At 40.0% G+C, this 24,836-nt stretch overlaps 1 protein-coding gene across 4 annotated transcripts in view; it reads right to left on the minus strand.

The window, feature by feature from the left end:
- Positions 1-757: 757 nt before the first annotated feature.
- The window catches only part of DDR2 (discoidin domain receptor tyrosine kinase 2), a 171,254-nt gene continuing 147,175 nt past the window's right edge, over positions 758-24,836 (minus strand). For 3 of the 4 annotated variants that reach the window (XM_040230001.1, XM_040230002.1, XM_040229999.1), the window contains 7 exons: positions 22,698-22,908; positions 20,353-20,576; positions 18,791-18,918; positions 16,348-16,539; positions 15,631-15,865; positions 13,612-13,761; positions 758-8,207 (listed from right to left, as the gene is read on the minus strand). In XM_040230001.1, the coding sequence (XP_040085935.1) occupies positions 8,073-8,207; positions 13,612-13,761; positions 15,631-15,865; positions 16,348-16,539; positions 18,791-18,918; positions 20,353-20,576; positions 22,698-22,908 (1,275 nt within the window). In that variant the 3' untranslated portion in view covers positions 758-8,072. The remainder of the gene's footprint in view (positions 8,208-13,611; positions 13,762-15,630; positions 15,866-16,347; positions 16,540-18,790; positions 18,919-20,352; positions 20,577-22,697; positions 22,909-24,836) is intronic. The other variant, XM_040230000.1, reaches the window with a different exon arrangement.

Consider the following 24,836-nt stretch of genomic DNA (forward strand, 5'->3'; position numbering starts at 1 on the left):
CTCTTTGAGCATCTCTGCTATCCCTGTTTATTTTTTATCTCCTCCACTTCCAACCCTACTGCCATTACATATATACTTGAACTCCTGGTCTTTAATTGTGAAACCAAACCAGAAACTCTGGGGGGAAAGAGTATGTTTTCAGGAGTCCTCTGGTTATTCTCTGGGGGGTTATATCCTTTTGCTTATATATTGTGGCCATCACTGAAAAAGATAATATTACTCAGAATTTTTAAAATATAAATGTATTCTTCAGGGACCAGATAAGATATACGTTGTTTTGGGTGGCTCCATCTTATTCTCTGTTATGAAGACTGAGTCTGCATGCTGGTTAATCATAGTTTTTTGTAGCTCTTTCTATGTGTGGGCAGTCTTGAGACAGACCATATTTGGATTTAGAAGGGATTTCTATGTATTAAACAAGACAACTTTGTATCCAGAACAGTAAAGGATACCCAATTTTGGACTAGGTTCTCTAGAACTGGACTAATCTAACAACCTACATCAATCTCTAGTAGGTTTGGATATGCCAGGGGCCAAGATGCTTTTCTTTCAATAAACAGTCAATTAACATATCAGAAGCCTATGTAAATAACCCTCTGTTGCACTTCCTTCAACAAATAAGGCATCCACACCACATACATCCCTCAGCTCTGTCCTCATGCCCCATCACTTCTCCAAAAAGGGTGTAAGGGTATAAGGAGTAATGGTAATGAAGCCCAGAACCAGTGCTATTTTCACAGAAAAAAAAAAAAAAGGATCCATCAGTAGCATATTTCTTTAATCATTGTTATTTACAATTTATCACCTGACAGACTTACAGAGAATAAATAAAGACAATATACAGTTGGTATCTCATTTCTTTTTCTAATACAGAGAATTTTTATGCATACTATTTTGGAATGACTATGACAGTTTTAAGCAGAAATAAAATCAATTTGCTATTTTTACCCCCTTGACAAGACACATCAACCTCCAAAGCTTGAAGAATAAAGCCCAGATGTTTTCTCCTCATAGGAAGAGTGCACCACATTGCTTTAGAAATCGGTCCTCAGAAAATGTTACCAGACAATGGGGTGGAAGACTAGAATATCATGAATAGTCAAGGACATAAAATGAATAGGCTAGATTACAAACCCTTGGTGCATTAGTAGTAATCTGATCAACTTTCACTTCTTTCCAAGCCTCTTTTCAAGAAACAGTTTTTCACCAAAAGTGATTACCTTATCCCTTTATGCTTTCCCTTGAGTCTCTTTGCAAATTCTTCCTTTACATGCAATTGTGAACGTAGGTAAGCATGAGCTAGCCTGGGACTCCCATCTTTTACCTTTGGAGGCCCGAGAAGTTGTTGACAAAGTGTTTGCAGGAGAAACTAAAAATCTTGTTCCAAAAGAGCTGGGTTTGGGGCCGGGATCTCTCCCTGCTCTTGATGGGGTACCATGCAGAGAAGAACCTTGCATTTCTGTCTAAATACCTCAAAGAATAAGACATTTACATAGATCAATTTCAACATCAGTAAACATAGAAATGGAGGACGTACAAGTTTGGGGACAGTTTCCTCTTTCTTCATTTGAAAATAAACCCTCTACATTACAGCAAAGTAGTTCTACCTAAATTCACCCTAGTTATGCCAGTTGACAAGTTTTTGCTTCTACCTTTTATTTGTTCAAAAAAAATTCAGCAAATATTTATGGTGTGCTCACTATGTGTTAGGAACTTTCTAGGACGTGGGATATGCGGAGGTTAACTCAGATATAATCTCGTGACCCTTAAACAGGGCAGCTTAAAAATGCCATTACAGAACTCAAAACTGTAATCCACAAAACTAAAGCTTCAACTCCTCTATCTTTCTGAACCTCTGGGCCAGGTTGCTGCTGTATCTGTACTTAATTTAGTCCAGTGTGGTTATTATTCCATTTAAGAACAGACATTTAAGTAAATGAAACTTCTCTAATATTCTGAGAATAGTGTTTTACTACACAATAAGAGTCTCCACCATTGTACTCTATTCCTTCCAAAAGCTCTTCCTCGTGCCAAGAATGAAGTGCCACCTAGTTTTTAATCAAAATACTGATTTATTCTAAAGTCCTCTCCTTGCCACGATATAAGCCCTACTCAAAGGAACTGCGGAAACCATCTATAATTTCCTTCTATACCTAGCTAGTGAGCTATGGGTCTTACTCTTCTTTGTGTTATCTGATTTTTCTAAGCTGTTTTTGGATTGTTTCAGGTGCCAAACAGCCAAACTAGTCAGAAAATATGGATACACTCTAGGCAAGATATTATTTATTGATTAAGGAACAGATTAATTTGTTATATCCTCTTAAGGATTTGACAGAATTGTATCCCAATAATGTCTTTCCTGATGATACAAATCAGCAAGGGTTAAAAGTATCCAGAAATGAAATGTATAGATATGAAGAACTGGTGAACTAGTTTAGTTAATAGCATTATACCAATGTCAATTTTCTGGTTTTGAAACTGGACTATGATTACATAAGATGTTATCAATCCTGGTATTAGGTAAAGGCCACACTGAAGTATTTTCGCAACTTCTTGTGAGTCTTAAAGTATTTCAATATAACAGTTGGAGGAAAAAAAAAAAAAAGATACATCAACTAAACAATTACCCTCCATATTTTTGCTACCAAGTAATGCAGTTAACTGCAGCAGAGAACTCAAAATGCCAGAAATCTAAAAACCTTTAACCATTCCAGTCTCTTTTTATCTCAATTTAGCATTCTAAGACATTTACCAAGTAGAAAAGACATTCATCTGTTTCTATAAAAATGTTAAATTTTAATTCAGAAGGAAATTCAGCCTAGATTTGGATCTACATCTTTCAGAAACCTATTATAAGCACTCCCAGATATCAGAAGTCTCACTGAAAAGAGCAAGATGGAAAATCCCAGGTCTACAAACTCAGTTTAGGATCAAAGACTTAATAGCTCTGTATTGGGAGTAATCTAAGCCTTAAAACTGTGATTTTCTCCATTTATTTTTGTAGCTTTGGACAAAACAGATGTTATTCTGTTTTACACTATTTCCTTGGAACATCTTCATCTCTTTCCTTTCTTCTGTTCTCCTTTACTTGAAACAAATGGCTTAGCCCCACATCGTGGCTTTCTTGTGGGACGCCTGGATGGGACTAGAAAAATACATGGTTCCAACATGGCACGTACCTCTTGGTGCAGATATCAAACAAGATTTCATCTAGTTTGACCTAAGCCTGTTGTCCCAGTGTTTCCCTGTGTCCTCTCTGGACACAAGAGTGATGAGCATTACCTAAAGTGGATTTCAGTGACAGGAACAAAGAGGGGAAGACAGAGCCTCGTGAGCTAACATGAATTCCCCGGCTCCTCTCTTGGTCTTCATTTCCAAAGCAGCACTTGGAAAGCCAAGTCCAGCTCAGACAGAGTTGATCTCTTCACCACCATGAATCCCTGGCACTGGAGGTGGTCTAGAACACCCATGTTCAAACTGCCTCCCTCTCCTACATCCCATGAGATGAAAAGGTCATTCCCTGGTGGTTGCGTATGTGTTTTTATATTCTTGATGGGTTTATCTTTTCCTAAAGCTCTGAAAAGCTCCCTTCCATGTCATACTCTGCACCTCACTTTTCGTTTTTTAATGACTACTTTTAATAATCTCTATCATCCAGAATTTCCTCTCTCTCCACACACATTTATCTTTTATCTTCAAGACTCTTACGTTTTCTGAGATTGGCTTTCATGCTTCACAGTGGATTCTCAGCAGCACCATCTGTCTCTGTCTTGCTGCCCTTACCTCCCCCATCCTTCTCTCTATCACCCTTTACTATGTAGCCTCCTTTCTAAACCCCACCTGCCTCCCCGACCAGTCACATGCACACTCGTTGCTCTACGTTCATACAGTGCCCTTTGTTATACAGTCTTGTACACGTGCAAGTGGTCTTTCCAGAGCATTAAAATCACATTTCCCCTTGGGTGCCTCTTTAGACTCCAGATCTTTTCTTAGCACATATGTGTCTGGACAGCTCATCAAGATTTGGACCTAGCTATCACCACATTCACTAGCGAAAGTATAAATTTAAATCTACTACCCCAAACCACAATCTGGACATAAAACATTTCACACATATCATGAAAAAGATGACTTCCTAGAAAGGTAACAAGGCCCCACAGTTTCTCATCCCTTTTCCTACCTCCTTTTCTACATAATTCCTAGCTTCATTCTTCTATTCTTTAAAAGTTCTTCGTTCTTCTTTAAAAGTCCACCTACTTTTAAATTCTAGATACTATGCCAAAGCCTTTGACTGTTTGGATCACTATAAGCTGTGGAAAATTCTGAAAGAGATGGGAATACCAGACCACCTCACCTGCCTCTTGAGAAACCTGTATGCAGGTCAGGAAGCAACAGTTAGAACTGGACATGGAACAACAGACTGGTTCCAAATAGGAAAAAGAGTATGTCAAGGCTGTATATTGTCACCCTGCTTATTTAACCTCTATGCAGAGTACATCATGAGAAACGCTGGGCTGGAAGAAGCACAAGCTGGAATCAAGATTGCCAGGAGAAATATCAATAACCTCAGATATGCAGATGACTCCAACCTTATGGCAGAAAGTGGAAGAACTGAAACGCCTCTTGATGAAAATGAAAGCGGAAAGTGAAAAAGTTGGCTTGAAGCTCAACATTCAGAAAACTAAGATCATGGCATCTGGTCCCATCACTTCATGGGAAATACATGGGGAAACAGTGTCAGACTTTATTTTCTGGGCTCCAAAATCACTGCAGATGGTGACTGCAGCCATGAAATTAAAAGACGCTTACTCCTTGGAAGAGAAATTATGACCAACCTAGGTAGCATATTTAAAGGCAGAGATCTAGACAAGGCTATGGTTTTTCCTGTGGTCATGTATGGATGTGACAGTTGGACTGTGAAGAAAAATGAGCACTGAAGAATTGATGCTTTTGAACTGTGGTGTTGGAGAAGACTCTTGAGAGTCCCTTGGACTGCAAGGAGATCCAACCAGTCCATTCTGAAGGAGATCAGCCCTGGGATTTCTTTGGAAGGAATGATGCTGAAGCTGAAACTCCAGTACTTTGGCTACCTCATGCGAAGAGTTGACTCATTGGAAAAGACTGTGATGCTGGGAGGGATTGGGGACAGGAGGAGAAGGGGACAGCAGAGGATGAGATGGCTGGATAGCATCACGGACTCAATGGACGTGAGTCTGAGTGAACTCCGGGAGTTGGTGATGGACAGGGAGGCCTGGCGTGCTGCAATTCATGGGGTTGCAAAGAGTCGGACATGACTGAGCAACTGAACTGACTGAACTGAACTGAAGCCTTGATCATTTACCCTGATGGCTCTCTTAGATTTGTACTGCTGAACTCAATGTGTATGACAAAGGAAGAAGTTAAAACTGTGTCTATAATACAAAAGTCTTAGTGCCAGAAGATGGAACATTCCTCATCTCAGAAAAATATAACTGTACATGACATTACATATTTGCCAGTTGCTTCCAACAGATCACCTCTATGACTCAAGGACAGGAAAATCTAGACATACTAAGTTAATTTTAAACTTTTTTTTTTTTTATGGTATCATGCAATGCAGTGGCTTGAGGCAGAATTGTAAAAAGAAATAAGTGGAAAGATACTAGACAAAGGAAGGATAAATTACATTACATATTTCCTCTTGCCACATGGGAAGTCATGGACTGGTCTGAATGTAGCCCTGCCAGATGCTCATGGATCAAGAACAAGTTGCAGGCCCTGATTTCAAGTCCCTTTGATTCTACTGAAATGGAAAGATTAACTTTAATGCATCAACTTGACTGAGACATGTGGCACCCAGGTTAAACATTATTTCTGGGTGTTTTTCTATAATGGTATTTCCAGATGAGATTAACATTTTCATTGGTGAGCTGAGTAAGGCAGATTGCCCTCTCCAGCATGGATGGGCATCATCCACTCCAATGATGGCCTAAATAGAAGAAAAAAAAGTAAGGGGGTATTTACCCTCTCTGCCTGACTACTTGAGCTCACACATCAGTCTTCAGCTCTCAACTGGGACTTAAACCTTTGACCTTCTGGTTCTCAGAAGTACATCACCACCAGCTTTGTGGAACTCCTCAGTCTCCATAATTATGTAACCCAATTCCCCAATTCATTATAATAAATCATATATATATATATATAAAGTTCTGTTTCTCTGGGGAACTATGAATAATAAACGAAGTTATTACTGATCTTGAGAAGACAGAGTGTGTGGCAGGTCCCAAGTATAAAACAACATGAGAACATGTCTGGCCCTGCAGATATCAAATGAGATAAAGTATGTAGAAACACATGATAAACTTTAAAGCACTGAGCCGGTGACAGGCATTCCTATTACTACTATTATCATGACTTCTTCACATGATCTCTTTTGCTGACCACAATTATCAGAGCAGGAGATGACCGGACAACTGAGTCTGCAGCAATTGTAGATTTAATTATCCACTGAGGTCTGAATACATCAGAACTGGAAGAGACTTCAAGACCATCTCATTCCTGTTTCCTGTTCCCTACTGAATCTGAGGATCTGTGGAGTGTGAAAGCTCAGACTCTGTTCTGAGGGGACTTTTATTTAACAGTGTTATCAGTATCCATGGATTCTGAAGCCAGAGCCTCAAGCTTTCTTTTTCTGCTGGTCATACCATCTCCAAGGCAAGAGTGTAAATCCCAAGCAGTAGCAGCAGATGACTCTTCCACACTCAACCTGCTCCTCTCAAGAACTCCTAGGGTTAGAAGGACATAAAACATCATCTCCCACAACCACTTATTATGTCTGAAACACTACCTCTTTCTTGCCTAGTCTTCAGCCTGTATCTCAACCTTTTCAGTGACAAAGGACTCCCCACCTCTCTAGGCAGCCCATTCATCCTTGTATATTCTGCCTCTGGCTGTATTTTCCCTAATAGGGAGTTAAAATCAATCTCCCTGTAATTTCCTTTCACTGATCCTCAGTCAACCCTTTGGAAACATTCAGAACATATCTATTCCCTATTGTACATGACCTTCAGATTTATGCCTGAGAAATGTAATCCCCAGCCCATAGGTTCCATAGAGTATTCATCCATTAAAAGAGCTGGAAGTTTTTGAGGAGATGAACCAAAGGGCCTACGATCAAGATATAGAAACAACAGTTTGTATTGACTCAAAATCAGGCTCTCACTAAAACACATACCTGAAAATGTCTGAACAAGGTAAGGGGAGGACCCTCTGCAGAAATGAACGGCACACCGGTTACCTGTCCTCCACTGACCTCTTTTCCTGTGTCCATTCTCTACTTAAGAATACTTCCATACATGAGGCACATTTTTTTTTTTGCAAATAACAATCCCTGTTCAGAAAGCCTTGCAGTAAATATTCTTCCCTATGTACATACTCTGTATTTCCTATGCATATAGATCTCAACCCTCATCCCTGCCCAGGAATGAACAAAACCACCATTCCAGTAAGTTGAGTTTTTTCCAAGCATGTAACATTTTGCCAGGAGAAGAAAATGCAGAGTTTAGGTCATGTCTACAGGCCAAATTAGGAAATCAAACCATCGGTAACTAGTTACTGAATATCATTTCATCATATTCTCCACACTTACTAAGTGTTTTCCCTACGCCTAGTCTCATGTTTCCTAAGACATTAGTATTCTTCAAGTTTTTCTTTCTGAAATCACTTTTTAAAAGATAACATGGAAAATACTTTGTAGAATCTGCACATTCATAAACACGAGCATATTTATCCTTTATAAATTATCTAGCCTTTGTTATCCAATACTTTAAGTACGTCAAGTAAGAGTCTTTACTAGATTTTATCTGTCCTAGGCTTTTTTTTTTTTTTTTTAGTTCTTTAATGTAAAAAAAAAAACTATATATGTGTCAGGGGTAGAGAGTCGGGGAGTGGAGTGGAGGGAGACAAGGGACAGAAAGAGAGAAAGACAAACAAGCCTCTGTCCCCCAGGTCCATTTAGTGTCCAGATGGAGTGGCTTAAGCGAGGGTGAGTGGTGGGGCTTGTGAGGAGGACCTGTTGCCAGGCTCTGACAGCATCACTCGTCCGCCTGCTGAAGAAGCAGAAGGTGGATTTCCTGGAAAGAGGGCCGGTGCTTGGTGTCTCTTCTCCAGCAGCTGAGCATCAGCTTATACACAGAGTCAGGGCAAATGGCAGGCTGAGGGAGGTAAGTCTTTGGAAACAAAAAATGAACAAAAGAGGAGAATATTAGAAGAGTGGAGAAGAGGTCACTGCATCACAGTATGATTTGCCCACTCCCCACTTTCCTGGACTTGATAACTGAAACGGGTGTGGTGTCTCTCCTTCTTCACGAGAATTTTACATCATATCAGTCCCTTTCCATTCTCTTTGTCTTTTCCAGGTCTGCAGAGCAGAATTTCCTGATGGGCCATCCTGTGGTCCCTGTGCATGCATGCCTGCTAAGTTGCTTCCCATCATGCAAAAGATGAAACTGAAGCAAGAAGACATCTTTGACTGGAAAGTGATCAGAACACCTAATCCTCCAATTATGGCCTATCCACAGTGAGCTTTATCTTGGTTGAGCCAATTATGGCAAGGGCGGAAAGCACGTTAGTTGCCTTGGCTCCTTGACTAAGAATGGAATCTGAGCCACTGAGACACAGGATGTATCCTGTGTCTTAACCATAGGATAAGTTTTTTAAAACTTTTTCCCTGGGCTGTCCTTCTTCTGTACTGGCCGCAGGTGGGAAGATTGGATTTCTTCTTTACATTATTCACCAACATTTGTACGTTTAACCCCTCTACAGCCCTGCCCTGAATTCCAACCTAGATCTGTATTTGGATCTACTCTCAAAGCAAGTTACTGTGTCCACCCAGCAAGATCAACTCCACATCATCTTCTGCTTACCTTTAATGTGTGCTGTCATTTCCTGACCTATGTTTTTTAAAACCTTGTATACTGACATATTCCTGAACCAAACCTAAATGTCTCAAGCTTTTGGAATCACAGGTCCAACATCTGCTGCTGGTTAGTAATTACCCATTTCAATATTGCCTTCTCCCACACATAGACCAGCCTGTATCATGCATGGTAGGATCAGATGGTAGTTCCATCTTTAATTATTTGAAGAACCTCCATACTGTTTTGTATAGTGGCTGCACCAATGTACATTCCCATCAGCAGTGCATGAGGCTTCCCTATTTCTCTACGAGCTCACTAACATTTGTCGTTCCTTGTCTTTTTGATTATAGCCATTCTAAAGGTGCGAGGTGATATCTCATGATGATTTTGATTTGCACTTCCCTGGCCTGCCAGGCTCCTTCCTCTGTCCATGGGATTCTCCAGGCAGGAATACTGGAGTGGGCTGCCATGCCCTCCTCCAGGAGACCTCCCTGAGCCAGGGATCAGACCCACATCTCTTCTGTCTCCTGCATTGGCAGGCAGGTTCTATGCCACCAGTGCCACCTGGGAAGCCCAGTAACTAGCAGTGTTGAGCGCCTTTCCATGTACCTGCTGGCCATCTGTTTGTTTGTCTTCTTTGGGAAAATGTTTAGTCAGATCTGCTCATTTAAAATTGGATGGTTGGGGGATTTTTGCTCTTGAGTTGCATGAGTCGTTTATGCATTTTGGATATTAACCCATACCAGATATATGATTTACAAATTTTTCTCCAGTTTGGTAGTTTGCCTTTTCATTTTGATGGTTTTCTTTGTTATAAAGAAGATTTTTAGTTTGATGTAGTCCCACATGTTTAGGGTCTTGGCTTTGGTTGTCAGATCCAGAAAATCATTGCTAAGACCAATGCCAAGGAGTTTTCCATCATCCATTCTTAATTAAAGTAAAAAGATAAATACCTCTGGCTTCTATTTGAATATATAATAAGATCTGACAAACCTTAACTCAGTATGTTAGAAGTGACTATGGCTACAAAATAGCAAGTATTTAAAAGAAATATTACTACTATTATAAAAGATATAGGATAATAGACACTCTCGTATACTACTTGTGAAACTTAAAACTGTTAAGCCTTATCTAGGGTGTTCACTAAATAATTTTAGAAAAAATATCTGTTTTGAGCCAACAGATATCAATAAAATGAAATGATAAATAACTTATTTGCCTTTTTCAAAGTTGTATAAACTTGGCAAACAAAGTTATATTTCATAATAATTCTCATTATGTTGACAGTATTTTACTTTTCATAACATCAAACAAAATAAGCTTTTAAAACTGTATTTAATTTTTAATCATTTAATTTCATTTTGACAATGGGATTTCAAGAAAAGTGCTTTCTGAGAATTCTTTACAATTTGTAAAAACAAACTGAAAACAAAAATTGTCAAATACATTTTTAAATTACTGGAATTATTATTATAGATTTCCAAGCATTTTTAATTGACTATGAAAGATTTAAGATTTGTCTAAGCTATGAGCCCTAACGATAAGATTCTCTCTAGAATTTGTGTTACTGAAAAGTTTTCTCCTGCACTTTATCTGCTATATTCAACAAGTTGGTGACATTAACAATGCTGTTTGAATACAAATTAGATCATATGCGTAGAGTCCATAAAAATCCATCTAGCAGCTGAGAGTGATGCATAACTATTGTGCTTACATTCTAATGTCAAACTTTCAAAATTTGAATACTGAAATTTTAACAATAAAATTTAAAGTAATTAAAATTTGTAAACTGTTATAAAATATAGATTTAGTGAATTATGCTTAGTTTGTTCATATGTTGAATTAAATAAACTTTTATCAATATTTTAAACCTATAGGTGAGAAGCTTACTCAGCATATGATGGTGATATTAGGCTTTGGTCTTGGCTTCACTCAAATATTTAATTTAGTAGTTGGTCAAAATATATTTGACTCTCTAGCATCATTTAGTAAAAGTGAACATGATGGACCCTTTTAATAAGCAGTTAAAAATAAATAAGAAAAATTAAATCCCCGAGATTATTAGAATTTAAAACTTCCATTAAATGATAAAACAATATTTTCTTTGGAAATGAATAGCATAACATTTTATTAATTAATATGCAACTTGAAGGCGATGGCACCCCACTCCAGTACTCTGGCCTGGCAAATCCCATGGACAGAGGAGCCTGATAGGCTACAGTCAATGGGGTCGCGAAGAGTTGGACGTGACTGAAGGACTTCACTTTCACTTTTCACTTTCATCCATTGGAGAAGGATATGGCAGCCCACTCCAGTGTTCTTGCCTGAAGAATCCCAGGGACGGGGGAGCCTGGTGGGCTGCTGTCTACGGGGTCACACAGTCAGACACGACTGAAGTGACTTAGCAGCAGCAGCAGCAGCATAACATTTGATTAATTAATATGCAACTTTTTAGTACTAAGTAAAAAGTTACCTAATATCAAAAATACATATAATGCAAAGCAGACAGTGGACATAAAGTGTGGGGAGGGGAAGCATGCCTGTCTTGACTGAATGTTTTGGTGGTTCAATTGTGCCTCATACAAATTGTTTTTTGCATGTGAGATTTCAGTCACTGAATAATAAAATCAGGGAAACTGAAAGGTTTAAAATATTCCTCCCTTTGCTTATACTTCCAGGATGTAAGCAAATTAGAATCATTGTTATGATGAATAAAATTACACTTTCTAATTGAATGCATTACCTTTAATTGGCCATGAGACATCTAATAGGTTACCCAGGTGGCCATGAAACGCCCCTAGTCCAGAAAAAAAAATTTTTCCTTTGGTGCACTCCTTATCTCACGCACCCAGCAGTAAATCATCTTTTGCCAAGATGAGAAGGCAATTACCTCATAACCAAAATAGATAATTTAGATCCCCTGAGTGATCTTAAAGCTTAAAGCTCAACATTCAGAAAACTAAGATCATGGCATCTGGTCCCATCACTTCATGGGAAATAGATGCGGAAACCGTGGAAACAGTGTCAGACTTTATTTTGGGGGGCTCCAAAATCACTGCAGATGGTGACTGCAGCCATGAAATTAAAAGACGCTTACTCCTTGGAAGGAAAGTTATAACCAACCTAGATAGCATATTCAAAAGCAGAGACATTACTTTGCCAACAAGGTCCATCTAGTCAAGGCTATGGTTTTTCCAGTGGTCATGTATGGATGTGAGAGTTGGACTGTGAAGTAAGCTGAGTGCCAAAGAATTGATGCTTTTGAACTGTGGTGTTGGAGAAGACTCTTGAGAGTCCCTTGGACTGCAAGGAGATCCAACCAGTCCATTCTAAAGGAGATCAGCCCTGGGGGTTCATTGGAAGGAATGATGCTAAAGCTGAAAGTCCAGTGCTTTGGCCACCTCATGCGAAGAGTTGACTCATTGGAAAAGACTGTGATGCTGGGAGGGATTGGGGGCAGGAGAAGAAGGGGACGTCCGAGGATGAGATGGCTGGATGGCATCACTGACTCGATGGATGTGAGTTTGAGTGAACTCCGGGAGTTGGTGATGGACAGGGAGGCCTGGTGTGCTGCGATTCATGGGGTTGCAAAGAGTCGGACACAACTGAGCAACTGAGCTGAGCTGAGCTACCAAAATATCTACAGAGTATCACAATAAAACTTTAGGACACCCCCTTCCCTATTTATAACCTGCTTATTCCACAATCTCTAGTCACTCCCTTATCTTTTGTTTGCTTTAATCTGTTTAAGCACAGAGGATCCACTTTTAATTTTCTTTAAGAGCTTTTTCCCTCTCCTCAACTGTTATCATTTCCCTGTCTGAGATGCCACACTCCAAGTCACTCTGGGGGCTCAGCACTCCAGCCACCAGAAAGCTTTCAGTCCCACATCTCACAGGAACTTTAGACACTGAGTTATCAGAAAGAATCTTGGAATATCTTAACTAGAAATTGGAACCCCTATCAGCTTAGAAGCTTATCTTTTCCTGAGTCCCAAGAGGCCACAACATCTGGGCCCTGAGGTGCCTTCCAGGAACAGCAAAGCCAGGATGCACTTGATGGTCTCTGGGCATGTAAGCCGAGAAATATTTTTAAATAGTCCAAACCAAATTTTTAACAAGTGCTAATAACTCCCTTATTCACTTTTAGCTTATGGTTTTATTCTTATGTTCCTCAACCACAAAGACACACTGTACAGTCTAGACCAGGAAACGGATCAAATATGAGAGACAGGATTTATTTCTTGATATCTTTGACTTGGGCTTCCCTGGTGGCTCAGTTGGTTAAGAATCCACCTGCAATGCAGGAGACCCAGGTTCAATCCCTGGGTCAAGAAGGTCCCCTGGAGAAGTAAATGCCAACCCACCCAGTATTCTTACCTGGAGAATCCCATGGACAGAGGAGCCTGGCAGACTACAGTCCATGGGGTTGCACAGAGTAGGACACAGCAACTAAACCACCACCATCTTTGAGTTATTCAGAAGCCTGATGGGACTCCCCAATGACCAGTGGGTTGACCCATGGATAAAGCAGAGTGTATGGATGCCTAGGGAGGGCCTTGGTCTTTCTCATCACCCGGATAATTAGTGACAAATGACTGTCATCCAGGTAGCCCATCTTCCAGCTCAGGCCTATCCTGTTAAATCAGAACTTTTCTTTCTCTCACCTTCAGGAGCACCCAAGGCCACAGCTCTCCACCCCCAGAAGCTCTCACCTGCCTCCCTTGGTCTCGGAAGAACTCTCCAGTATTCTCAATGACCTGTTCATCTGACAGTTGGGAATAGGGCTGTTCCTGGCAAAAGGTGAATGTCTCCCACAGAGTCACCCCAAAGGCCCACACATCACTTGCTGTGGTAAATTTGCCCTGTTTAAGTAAGGAAAAGAAGAGAAAGTCAGAATAATCTGTGTACGACAAGAGCAGAGAGATTTTCATAAAATGGAGTTTTTCACTACTCAAGGCAAGGAATACTGGGACTGCCAAGATGTGCACTGGGAATCTGAAAACGACAACAGGAAGTTGTTTCAATGCCAACCTCCACCCATCTCTCACCCTCAGGATCTCTGCTGAGGTCTGCTTCTCTTGCAGATCAGATCCAAGGACTGAAGAGGATGTGGCCATAAGCTACCTGACTCTCCCGCTGAGAGTTAGAAGGTCAAACTCTAGGATCTAGGGCAGCCTCAAGTAAATGCCCTCGGGAAAGGCAAAATAAGAACAGGAAGAGATCCAGATATCTCTGTGTTCGAGATAGAGGAATCCAGTGTGAGTGCCTCGAGTAGTTCCTGTTCAATGATCATCACAGTCTTGAATGATAGACTGACAAGTGATCTCAGTGAGATTCAGATGCAGTCAACATCCATTAAATACCTGCACGTGTTCTATTCAATAATCACAGTGCTGAAGTAGATAATATTTATTCCTACTTTTTAGATCAGAAAAGTGAGACAACATAGCTTTACTAAAATCCCCTGGGTTATAAGACCATTAATAATAGAAAAACTGAGAGTTGGACCAAAACCCTCTGAATCTTGGTCTAATAATGTTTTATAATACCATGAAATACATTTAAAGGGAGCAAAGCTTAATAATCACATTAGAAAGGGGTAAATACGTGATTTACCTATATAGATGATAAAAATCTTTATAATGATTTATAAAATGGTATATCTTACAGCATCATTCATAATCATAGGAAATTGGAAAGTACCAAATTATTATGACATTAGATTACAGGATATATCTATAACAGAATATTATATAACCATTAAAATCATGTTTTTGAAGAATATTTACTGCCAATGAGAGAGAATTTTATGTGCATAGTATCATCCCAATATGTAAAATAATTTTATATACCTAATACATATATTCAGAGAAATACATGTGTAGAAAAAATCCTCAAAGAAAATATACTAGAATATTAATATTAATAGTGGTTATCTTGGTGAGAGGAAAAGGATGACTATACAATTTTTATTTTTAAATTAACAAATCTTACAAGAATATGAACAAGAAACAAACAGATTAACAATAAATGAACAAAACTAGATTACTTTCAGGCTTTTCTCTGGAATATTAAATGACAAAAGACAAAATTACATGTATTCAGCATCGTAGGAAGTAAAAGTTTAAAGTTTAATAATTCTATAAATCAGCTAAGTGGCATAAAACCAAGTGGCATAAATTGCCTCAAATATGCATGGTAAGAGAAGAGAAGCATTTGGGAAAAAAAAAATTATTTGCTTGTGATTCAGAATACCAAGAGTTGAATAAAAATTATAAAAGCAAAGAACGAGGAACTTAAAAAGTAAATGATGATAATCATTGAAATAGAAACAAAATAATTAATTAGAAATATGGTTATGAAATTAATACAAAAAATATTTTATGTGGATATCAGTTCTTTAAATGACAAAATTTTAATACCCCAAATTAAGATCAATAATATCCGAAGGGTAGAGATTTTTAAAAACTCATACTAAATCTCTTATCATTCCAGGTATATTTTTAACCTTTCTCTCCAAATTTTCTATAGTAAGCATTTACATTTTATCAGAAGAAATAGGCAAGTGTTAAAAAATACTGATTAGTACCAAAGTAAGTCATCTCAGGTCAGAGAAAACATTAAAGTCTATTCATCGTCTGTCCCCTGCTGTCTCTGGCTCACCTCTACATGCCCCGTGCACCTGCCTATATGCTGGTTGCTAGGGCAGAGCTCAAAAACAGGAAACTCACCAGCAAGATGCTCTCCCAGGACATCCAGCGGATCGGGAGCACTGCCCGGCCCTGGATTCGGTAGTAGTCACCACTGTATAGGTTTCTGCTCATTCCAAAATCAGCTATCTTGATGGTATAGTTCTTACCCACTAAGCAGTTTCGTGTGGCCAGATCTCGATGAACAAAATTAAGTGAGGAAAGGTACTTCATACCAGATGCAATCTGGGTAGCCATAAACTTCAGGTTGGCATAACTGAGGAAATACAAAGGAAGAGAGAAAGTAGCCTCTGGAAACAAGAACCTGTGAAAGGTACATACTCTAAAGTTGGTACCAACAAACTGGGGTTCCAACCTCAGCACCCCTTCTCTATTCCTCCTTTATCTCTTTGCTTTCCCCCAAAGCGCAGCTGCTCTGTTATTCCCTGCACACTAATTGGGAAAGACCCTGATGCTGGGAAAGATTGAGGGAAGGAGGAGAAGGGAGCGACAGAGGATGAGATGGCTGGATGGCATCACTGACTCAATGGACATAAGTTTAAGTAAACTCTGGGAGATAGTGAAGAATAGGGAAGCCTGGCGTGCTGCAGTCTATGGGGTTGCAAAGAGTCAGACACAACTTAGCAACTGAACAACAACATCCCCTACCATCCAAGAACAATGATGAACTTTAAAGCTCACTGCTCCCCATCTTAGTCTCATGAACCAGGAAAGAGATGGAAGACTCAGCTTATTTACCTGACAGTGGGTACACTGGCAGAGGAAGAACTGGGTGGCTCGTGGCGGGAAAGAAACTGATTGAGATCTCCATTTTCCATGTACTCAGTGATCATGCAAAGAGGGTCCTCAGTGATGCACACAGCTAAGAGACGGATGATGTTTGGGTCCTTGAGCCGGGACATGATCTTTATCTCCTTGAGAAAATCATTCCTTTGAAGGACACAGACATAGATAAACCCAGAGGTTGCCAGAGTTAGAATCAAGAAGTGGGAAAAGACACAGCAAAGTCTAGTCCTGCCCATTATACTAGTCTTCTTTTCCTTTGGATAACCTTTGTGAGAACAGAGAAATTGCTTCCTGGAAACTGTCTCATTCTACTCATCCTGGAATATGATAAACCCTTATTTAACTGTAATTTTGGAGGCATATAGACCATGACATTCACATTTGCACCCTTAGTATCCAACAAAAGCCCTGCCACATAGAAAGTGATTCAGTTCAGTTCAGTTCAGTCGCTCAGTCGTGTCTGACTCTTTGCGACCCCATGAATCACAGCACACCAGGCCTCCCTGTCCATCACCAACTCCTAGAATTCACTCAAACTCATGTGATTAATATTTGCTAAATCAAATGTAGGTTACTAAAAACTAGTCTTAAAAATAAAACCTTCAACTGAAAATTATATCTTAAGTGCACTGGGGTCTTTCCCTTTTTTAAAAGCCATGGAGTCACTCTATAAACAAAGCTAAGGCACTTTTTTTTGAAAATGAACAACCATCCTCTGGTTTATCTGATAATTTTGTATGTCCCATGCTGGCTTCTTTTAATGCAGAGTGTACCAGCAGACAATCACAACACACATTTAGTAACCTGTTCAAAATTGAGCGGTTTAAAGTTCATGGTGGTAATGCAGTCATTTCAAAAGAAGTACTCACTTGGCCAAAACTAATAGGTGTTAGAGTAGATGGTGATGACCACCCTTGAAATGGCTACCTTCCCAGTAGCAATATTTGGGGGAGTAAAACCACTAGCCCACATTCTCAAAACTATTGGAACAGACATGTTGTACGTCTCCTAGGAGTTTTCTAGCAATCCTGGACTGGGAGTCATACCAGTCAATATAAAATCCTTAAAATCAATATGGTTTCAACACCTCTCCTCTTTTATTCCTCCTTCAACCTCAAAGCAAGGGGGTCCATGGTTTGGGAGGGCACACAACCTAAGCCATCTATTGTTGCTTAATTGGAGTGGGCACAGATGGGACACCAAACCTCACCAAAAAACAGTGAGCAAGGAGGGAGGCTCAAGAGGGAGGGGGTATATGTATAACTATGGCTTATTCACATTGCTGTATGGCACAAACCAATACAACATTGTAAAAAAAACAAAATGTTTTTAAAGAGTAAAAGATTTGTTACATCCCATAGTTCTTTTTCCTCTCTTCTTGCCACCTTCTCTAATCATGGGCTAATACTTATATCAGGAATATTCTTTCTTTCAATGGGACCTGAGGATATCACTTTTCATTCATATTAGTATCCTTAAGATCAAAATTCTCACAGTTAAAATCCCAAAACCACTACAGTTTTGTTCCCTTGACTTTCTTTCTTCTTCATACCACATCCTGCCGATTGCAAGACTTTTAATAAAACCCTATTCACCATTCTTGAAATGTATGATAATTTGAGGTATAGCAATGTAAACTTTTTATGAATTTGAACATCAGTGAGACAAATCAAGCCAACACAAATGAAGAAATGCATATGTTACCCAGATGTGCAGATTTTCCTGAGACACATTCAATCAGCTTTCAACCAGCATGCCTGTCTGGGTGAGGATTAACTCACCATTACTGTAATGGAAAGGCTGTCAAACAACGGAGTGTGGCTGGAAACTGCAATTTATGTAGTAAAGGATCCAAGAGATTATTAGCCAGTTTGGAAAACTGCTAAAGGACTGTGGATCTTTTTGCTTTGAGGTCCATGGGTACTTTTCCAAGTAGAGGTAGCTTCTCATTTAGGGGGTTGCTGGATATAGACGAAGAGGAGCATAAAAGAGAAAACAGGGGATGAGAAAGTAAATAGAGATTCAGTGCGAAAAAAGAATGGCAGAAGCTTAGCAAGAAAGATGTGTGTGACTGTGAAAAGTTTGCAAGGGTAGGTAATGACATTCAGGAATGTCAGACTGTTGTGTAGGTTGGGAAGCACAGTGCTGTGCAAAGGAGGTTAGGAAGTAAATAGGTAGCAGATCTAACAGAAAATGTACATTTGTTTTAGACGGAGATGAGAATGAAGATGAGGATTACTGACCCATCCGAAATATAAAACACAACAATGGATCTATAAGGCAACTCACAGACCTTCCCATCTCAAAAGAAACAAATTGCTCAGAAGTTTCCAAGAGTATCCCTGATCCTGAAGATGAAACAAATATAGGAGAATTCAAAATGTAGACCACAGACCTGGCATTCTTGTTGGCATCTGCTCGGAGCATTTTCACAGCCACCAGGACAGGCTGGTTGGCACTGACATCTAGGGCAAAATCTTTGTCTTTGAACTTTTCCATTCCCTCCACTTCACAGAGATGAACCTAGACAAAAGTCATCTAGTCTCAGCATCATCATTTCTCCGGAAGATGTCTCAGTACTCTTGCTGGGCATTTCCTGGAGATAAACTAACTCTTACAACTCAGGCAAAATAATCAAAGACCAATAAGAAGCTATGTGTAGCATATCTTTGACTCAAATAATTGATTTTTTAAAAAATGGTAAGCTAATGTGATATGTTACTGCTTTATAAAAAATATATATGGGTTGGAATATTAAATATGTGAATGAATTTATAACAGCATTTTGTTACAGCTATAAAATACAGTATTACTTTATTATACTATAAAATGTCATCTTGTATAAATGCTTCAACTTTGATTCAAGGGAGTTTGGCTATAAGATTGCACAAAACATAAGGTATTTTATTCTCTAAGGTAATCCGTTAGGATGGAATTAGCATTATCAGGAACACCTACATGTCAGTAACAGTATAACAAGCCTGCATTTTCAACTCAGGGGACAGGATGAATGGACATAACACCACAAACGAATGCCATGGGCCCTTCTTCCTCCACCACCACCAAACCTACACAAGGTTAAAGCAGGCCACCCATGCTGGAAACCAGTACCATACTCTTAAGAAACCAAGTTACATTTGGAGTTTAGATGGCGGTATTGAAGAACTTCTGTTGCCACTTAAATCATTGCTTTGAATTCTCGGAAGGCTCATGTGACTGTTGTAAGAGTGAAAAGTCAAATATTACATGCATCACTCTGAGGGCAATTGAGAAGAGTGTTCTCCTTATCTTGGTTAGTGATTTATTCCCTAGTGGCTGATTCTGGGACTAAAAGCAGGGGCGAGGTTGTTTTTGACCATTTTACACGTAACTCCCATTAAAATGGAAAAAAACAAAGTGGCTATCCAATAGCAGGATGTTCTTGGACAGTTTATAAAAGATGATCACATCTTATGGTCCCCACCCTCTGTAACCTACTGTAAAATATTTAGAAAATATTGGATGTTTTTAGGATCTCTAAGTCTAGTGACTTTCCTGCTTTAACAACTCTTGTACAGGAATCAGAATTCCTAGGAATTCCACAGCTATTTGACAAAGATGAGACTAACCCAATACTAGTCTTCTAGAGTAGGGGTCCCCACCTCCAGGAATGTATATATGATCTAAAGGTGGAGCTGATATAATAGTAATAGAAACAAAGTACACAATAAATGTAATACAGTTAGGATTTGGGGATGCCAACACCACCCCTCCCCCAATCGAAAACTGTCTTCCATGACACCTGGTGCCCAAACTGTTGGGGACCACTATAGAGGACAACGCAAGGAGAGACGGCTAGAGGACACGTCCCGTGTGAGTCCACTCTGGATGGGCCACTTTGCCCTACACATCATTTTTATTCCACTACTCCCTCTGAACTGCCAAGGACTGGAGACTCCACTCCAAGAATCAGCTTACCTCCCCAAACTGGCCTTCACCCAACTTCTCCTTGAATGTTAAGAGCTTCCTGGGGAACTCTTCCACAGCCACGTCTTTTCCTGAAAGCAGGTCCATGGTAACGGCAGGCACAGAGTAGGTGTTGCCTCCAGTCACCCCCTGGAGGTTCACAATGTCAGCCTCTGCATAGTGGGGCACGCCCTCGGGCCCACTGGGCTGGACTGGCTTCACAACGCCACTGCAGCCTGGGAAGACAAGGGCAATGAGCTTCATCCCGTGGAGCATTTCTGGAGATCTCTTTAAGAAAGAAAATCTGACAGGAAGGCTAAAACATGCAGCCAATTCATGTTAATGTATGGCAAAACCCATCACAATATCGTAAAGTAATTATCTTCCAATTATAATAAAGGGAAAAAAAAGAAAAGCCCCCAGTCTAACCTAGGCTATGACATTATTACTTGGACAATGGTTCCTCTAGAGACTTTCCTGTGGCCTCCAGAATACAGGTCACCATTTTATCTCTTACCCTTCTCCTCATACTACATGATCATTGACAATCTCCTTGACTAAACTTATGGAATTGCAGTGAAGCTCTAGGAAGGCTGGCTATACTAGTTAGGGCGGGAGTATTAAAGTTTTAGGATTTAACAGCATATTTGCTTAATTTTAAGATACAATCACTGATGCAAATAACCTACTTTCCGGATTTAAAACTTTGATTAAATTTATATGATCTAGCTTAAGACAGCCTAACTTTAAAACACATTAAAATATGAGGGGGGATATTTTAGACTTCAGGAAGTAGGTAAGCTACTTTGGTTCGGACTAAAAAATAGAATTATATCCCTTTTCTTGTTATCTCTGTGACAGTCCCATAGTTCAATATGCTCTGTCAAAGTTTGCTATCCACTGAGCGGTAAATATAAAGAAAGCTGAACTCCAAAGAATTGATGCTTTTGAACTGTGAGAAGACTCTTGAGAGTCCCTTGGACTGCAAGGAGATCCAACCAGTCCATCCTAAAGGAAATCAGTCCTGAATATTCATTAGAAGGACTGATGCTGAAGCTGAAACTCCAATACTTTGGCCACCTGATGTGGAGAACTGACTCACTGGAAAAGACCGTGATGCTGGGAAAGACTGAAGGAAGGAGGAGAAGGGGACGACAGAGGATGAGATAGTTGGATGGCATCAAAACTCGATAGACATGAGTCTGTGCAAGCTTCGGGAGTTGGTGATGGACAGGGAAGCCTGGCATGCTGCAGTCCATGGGGTCGCAAAGAGTCAGACATGAGTGAGCTGCTGAACTGAACTGAACTAAACTGAGTGGTAAACACACATGAGTGTCCTTTCTTCATTTGGAAAGACTCCCTTGAAAAGCCTCTGCCCTCGTGGTTAGTCCTGCTACTTTTCCAGTGATCTCTCCTGAACACCATCAGTCCTCTCCTATTGACGCGGGTCACTTTTGGTTGCTGTAATTATGGAAAGAAAACCTGCTCTTAGTCTCAGTGATGACCCCAGCATCCCTTCTGATGTCACTCTGTAGCCCTTTTAAAAAACACTGGGATAGGAATCAATTGGCATCATTTACCAAAGCAATGCTTTTACTGAGAAAAGGCAAGAGATATTTACTTTCATAAATATATGAGTCTAATACATCATTCACCAAAGAGAGATGAACAAAAATTAAATAACACAATTATCTGTGCTTAGTCTCTCAGTCATGTCCAACTCTTTGCAACCCCATGGACTATAGCCCGCCAGGCTCCTCTGTCCATGGGGATTCTCCAAGCAAGAATACTGGAGTGGGCCCTTTTCCAGGGGATCTTCCCTACCCAGGGATCGAACCTAGGTCTCTCACATTGCAGGCGGATTCTTTACTGTCTGTACCACCAAGGACGCCCAACACAATTATCTAGGTGACTAAAAACTGAGGATTTTAGGATGTCGTTAGCTTCATTGTTTTTTCTTCAAGTTTGATTTTAGTCCTGAATTTATCCCTATTGGTGTTTGATGTTGAGTAAATACCTTATCTGAGTCTTCTTACTTTCCTCTTATGAAAAAAGAGGAGGTTGGACTAGTTGCGCTGTTTAGGTTCTTCCGGTGTTAACACTTTACTAACACATTTTATCTATTTTCTTCTTCTAACATGTGGGGCCTTCCAAACATCTGCTATTATTAGTAGCAGAGGAGAGATGCTCAGATTTGAGTAGGAGTAGCAGCATACCCAATCTAGAAAGACAGTGTGGACTTCCCAGGAGAAGGTGGATTTCTCTAGACTAAACTAGACTTGGTTGAGCAGGAGTAAATTGTGTCACACCTTCATAAACCTTGTCCCTCAATTCTCTGCCTATCACTTCATCCTCACCTGACTCTTCCTCCCCTGGAGCAAATTCTGGAAGTTTTCGTATCAGCCTGGATGGCTCCTGGTAGTCAGGGCGAAGTGGAAAGATGCGATCATAAGTGGAGTTGGACTCCTGCTCACTTGGTGATGAGGAGCGATTATTGTTGAACATGCTGGATTCGCTGGGCAGGGAAAGGCTGACTGTCATTTCATCATCCAGCATCCTCCGGGAAGCCTAAAAGAGAAGGGGAGAAAGGCATGTTGGCACAAAAGAGATCATCACTCCCTCCTCTTCTTAAAGCCAGCTCTTCCACTCAGATGAAAATAACTCTTTAATACTCAAACTCCAGAAGCAATGCATGTGACAGGGATGAAACCTGGTTCCACAAATACCTACACTGTAGAAATTCAGAATAATCTTTCATTTCATCAAGGAAGAATTTGACTTCTAAATATAGACACTGCCGACATTCATTAACTCCCACTGAAGGACTTAGAAGCATCATTCACATACTGTAGGAACCTATCAATAACCAGAGAATCTCAATCTTGGCATTTTCAAAGTTCTATTAAATAATGGGTTTTCCTGACACCATTCAACCACTTGATTTTGTGTAGATATAAATTAAAATTCTCATGAACACAACAAATGTGTTGTAATACGATGAATCTGCACTTCACCTGATCACCCTGCCATTGTATGTTAGAGTAATACTCTCTTTATCCTGCATTTCTGCTAACCAAAAATAAAATGACTACAAAATAGGAAAGGAAAGCCCTGCATGTCTAGGGATACTGAAGTGAATTATACCTGTGTGTGTGTGTGTGTGTGTGTGTGTGTGTGTGTGTGTTAGTGGCTCAGTCATGTCCCACTCTCTGTGACTCCCTGAACTGTAGTCCACCAGGCTCCTCTGCCCATGGAATTCTCCAGGCAAGAATACTGGAATGGGTTCCCATTCCCTTCTCCAGGGCATCTTCTCAACCCAGGGATTCAGGTCTCCTGCACTGAAGGCAGATTCTTTACCATTTGAGCCACCAGGGAAGCCCAAATTATACCTAACACAGGAATAAGAAGAATTAAACAGCTAATTGTTCTTGCATTCCATCTAATATGGCCTGCCTGCTCCTTCAAAATGAACTCTCATAATCTAAATATATATGACTCTTTAGATTTAAACACGTGAAATGTTCTACTCCAGCAAACACACCTTGAGTGTGCAATGGAGAAATTGAGATGTCTGCTCCATAAGCTAGGCTGATAGATCCTCAACAATGAGTATAGAGCCCAGCACATATAGGTACTCAATAAATATGGGTTGATTCTCTCAAAGAGAGAATTGAGGACACCATTAAAAGTATCCTGCAAATAATGCTATAGCATAAGGCTACTTTGAGTAATGTATTGGGAATATAAATATATGCTTAAAGGTCTTCTACAAAAAAAATCCTTTCCTCAAGGAGAAATCCTGTGTTATTCCAGAGCATTTTTGAATTTTCTCACTCAAGATGTACAGGGATAGAAAGAATTTCTTGAAGGACCAAATTAAGTATTCAAGGGCAAAATGTTTAGTCTCCCTTTTACCTAGAGAGTCTCCAGCCCCAAATTCCTCTCCCAGACCATGAATATATTCCAGTCGGTTTCAGAAGAAAGATTCAGAGAAGAGTGGTAAATTCTGGTGCAGAGAAAAATAGCTTATAGAATAGAGAACACAGACTTTCTCCCTCAACTGAAAAAATGCAGTCATAGCAGACTGTTCAATAAGAGCACGCATCAAGCTTTCCAGTGAATCTTCAGACCACCAGCTTCTTCCACCACCACTCTTTGCTAGCCTTCTCCCTGGAATCTAGAGACTCAGAGTGTGCTTCAGCATGCTAAAAGAAGAAAGGTTTTCGTGTTGCCTCATCATGCCAGTGTGTGAGCTCTCTGTGGATTCTACCTTTCAGCCTTCAGTCACTATTTATGGACTGAAAGCTTTAATTTAGTCAAAGTATTTTCAGACTCATGATAGAAGTCCCAGTGGGAAGCAAAGAGATTCTCTCTTCTGTGAAATATTCCTGCCTAAAAACCTTAAAGTAAACTTCAGGCTTTCAGCGCCTAAGTGTGTAACAGCTCAGAAGGACTCGCAGGCTGCTTGTCTGGGCCATTCCCGTCACTTCTCTGAT

Source organism: Oryx dammah, unplaced genomic scaffold (assembly GCF_014754425.2).
Source record: "Oryx dammah isolate SB20612 unplaced genomic scaffold, SCBI_Odam_1.1 HiC_scaffold_28, whole genome shotgun sequence".
Lineage (NCBI taxonomy): Eukaryota > Metazoa > Chordata > Mammalia > Artiodactyla > Bovidae > Oryx > Oryx dammah.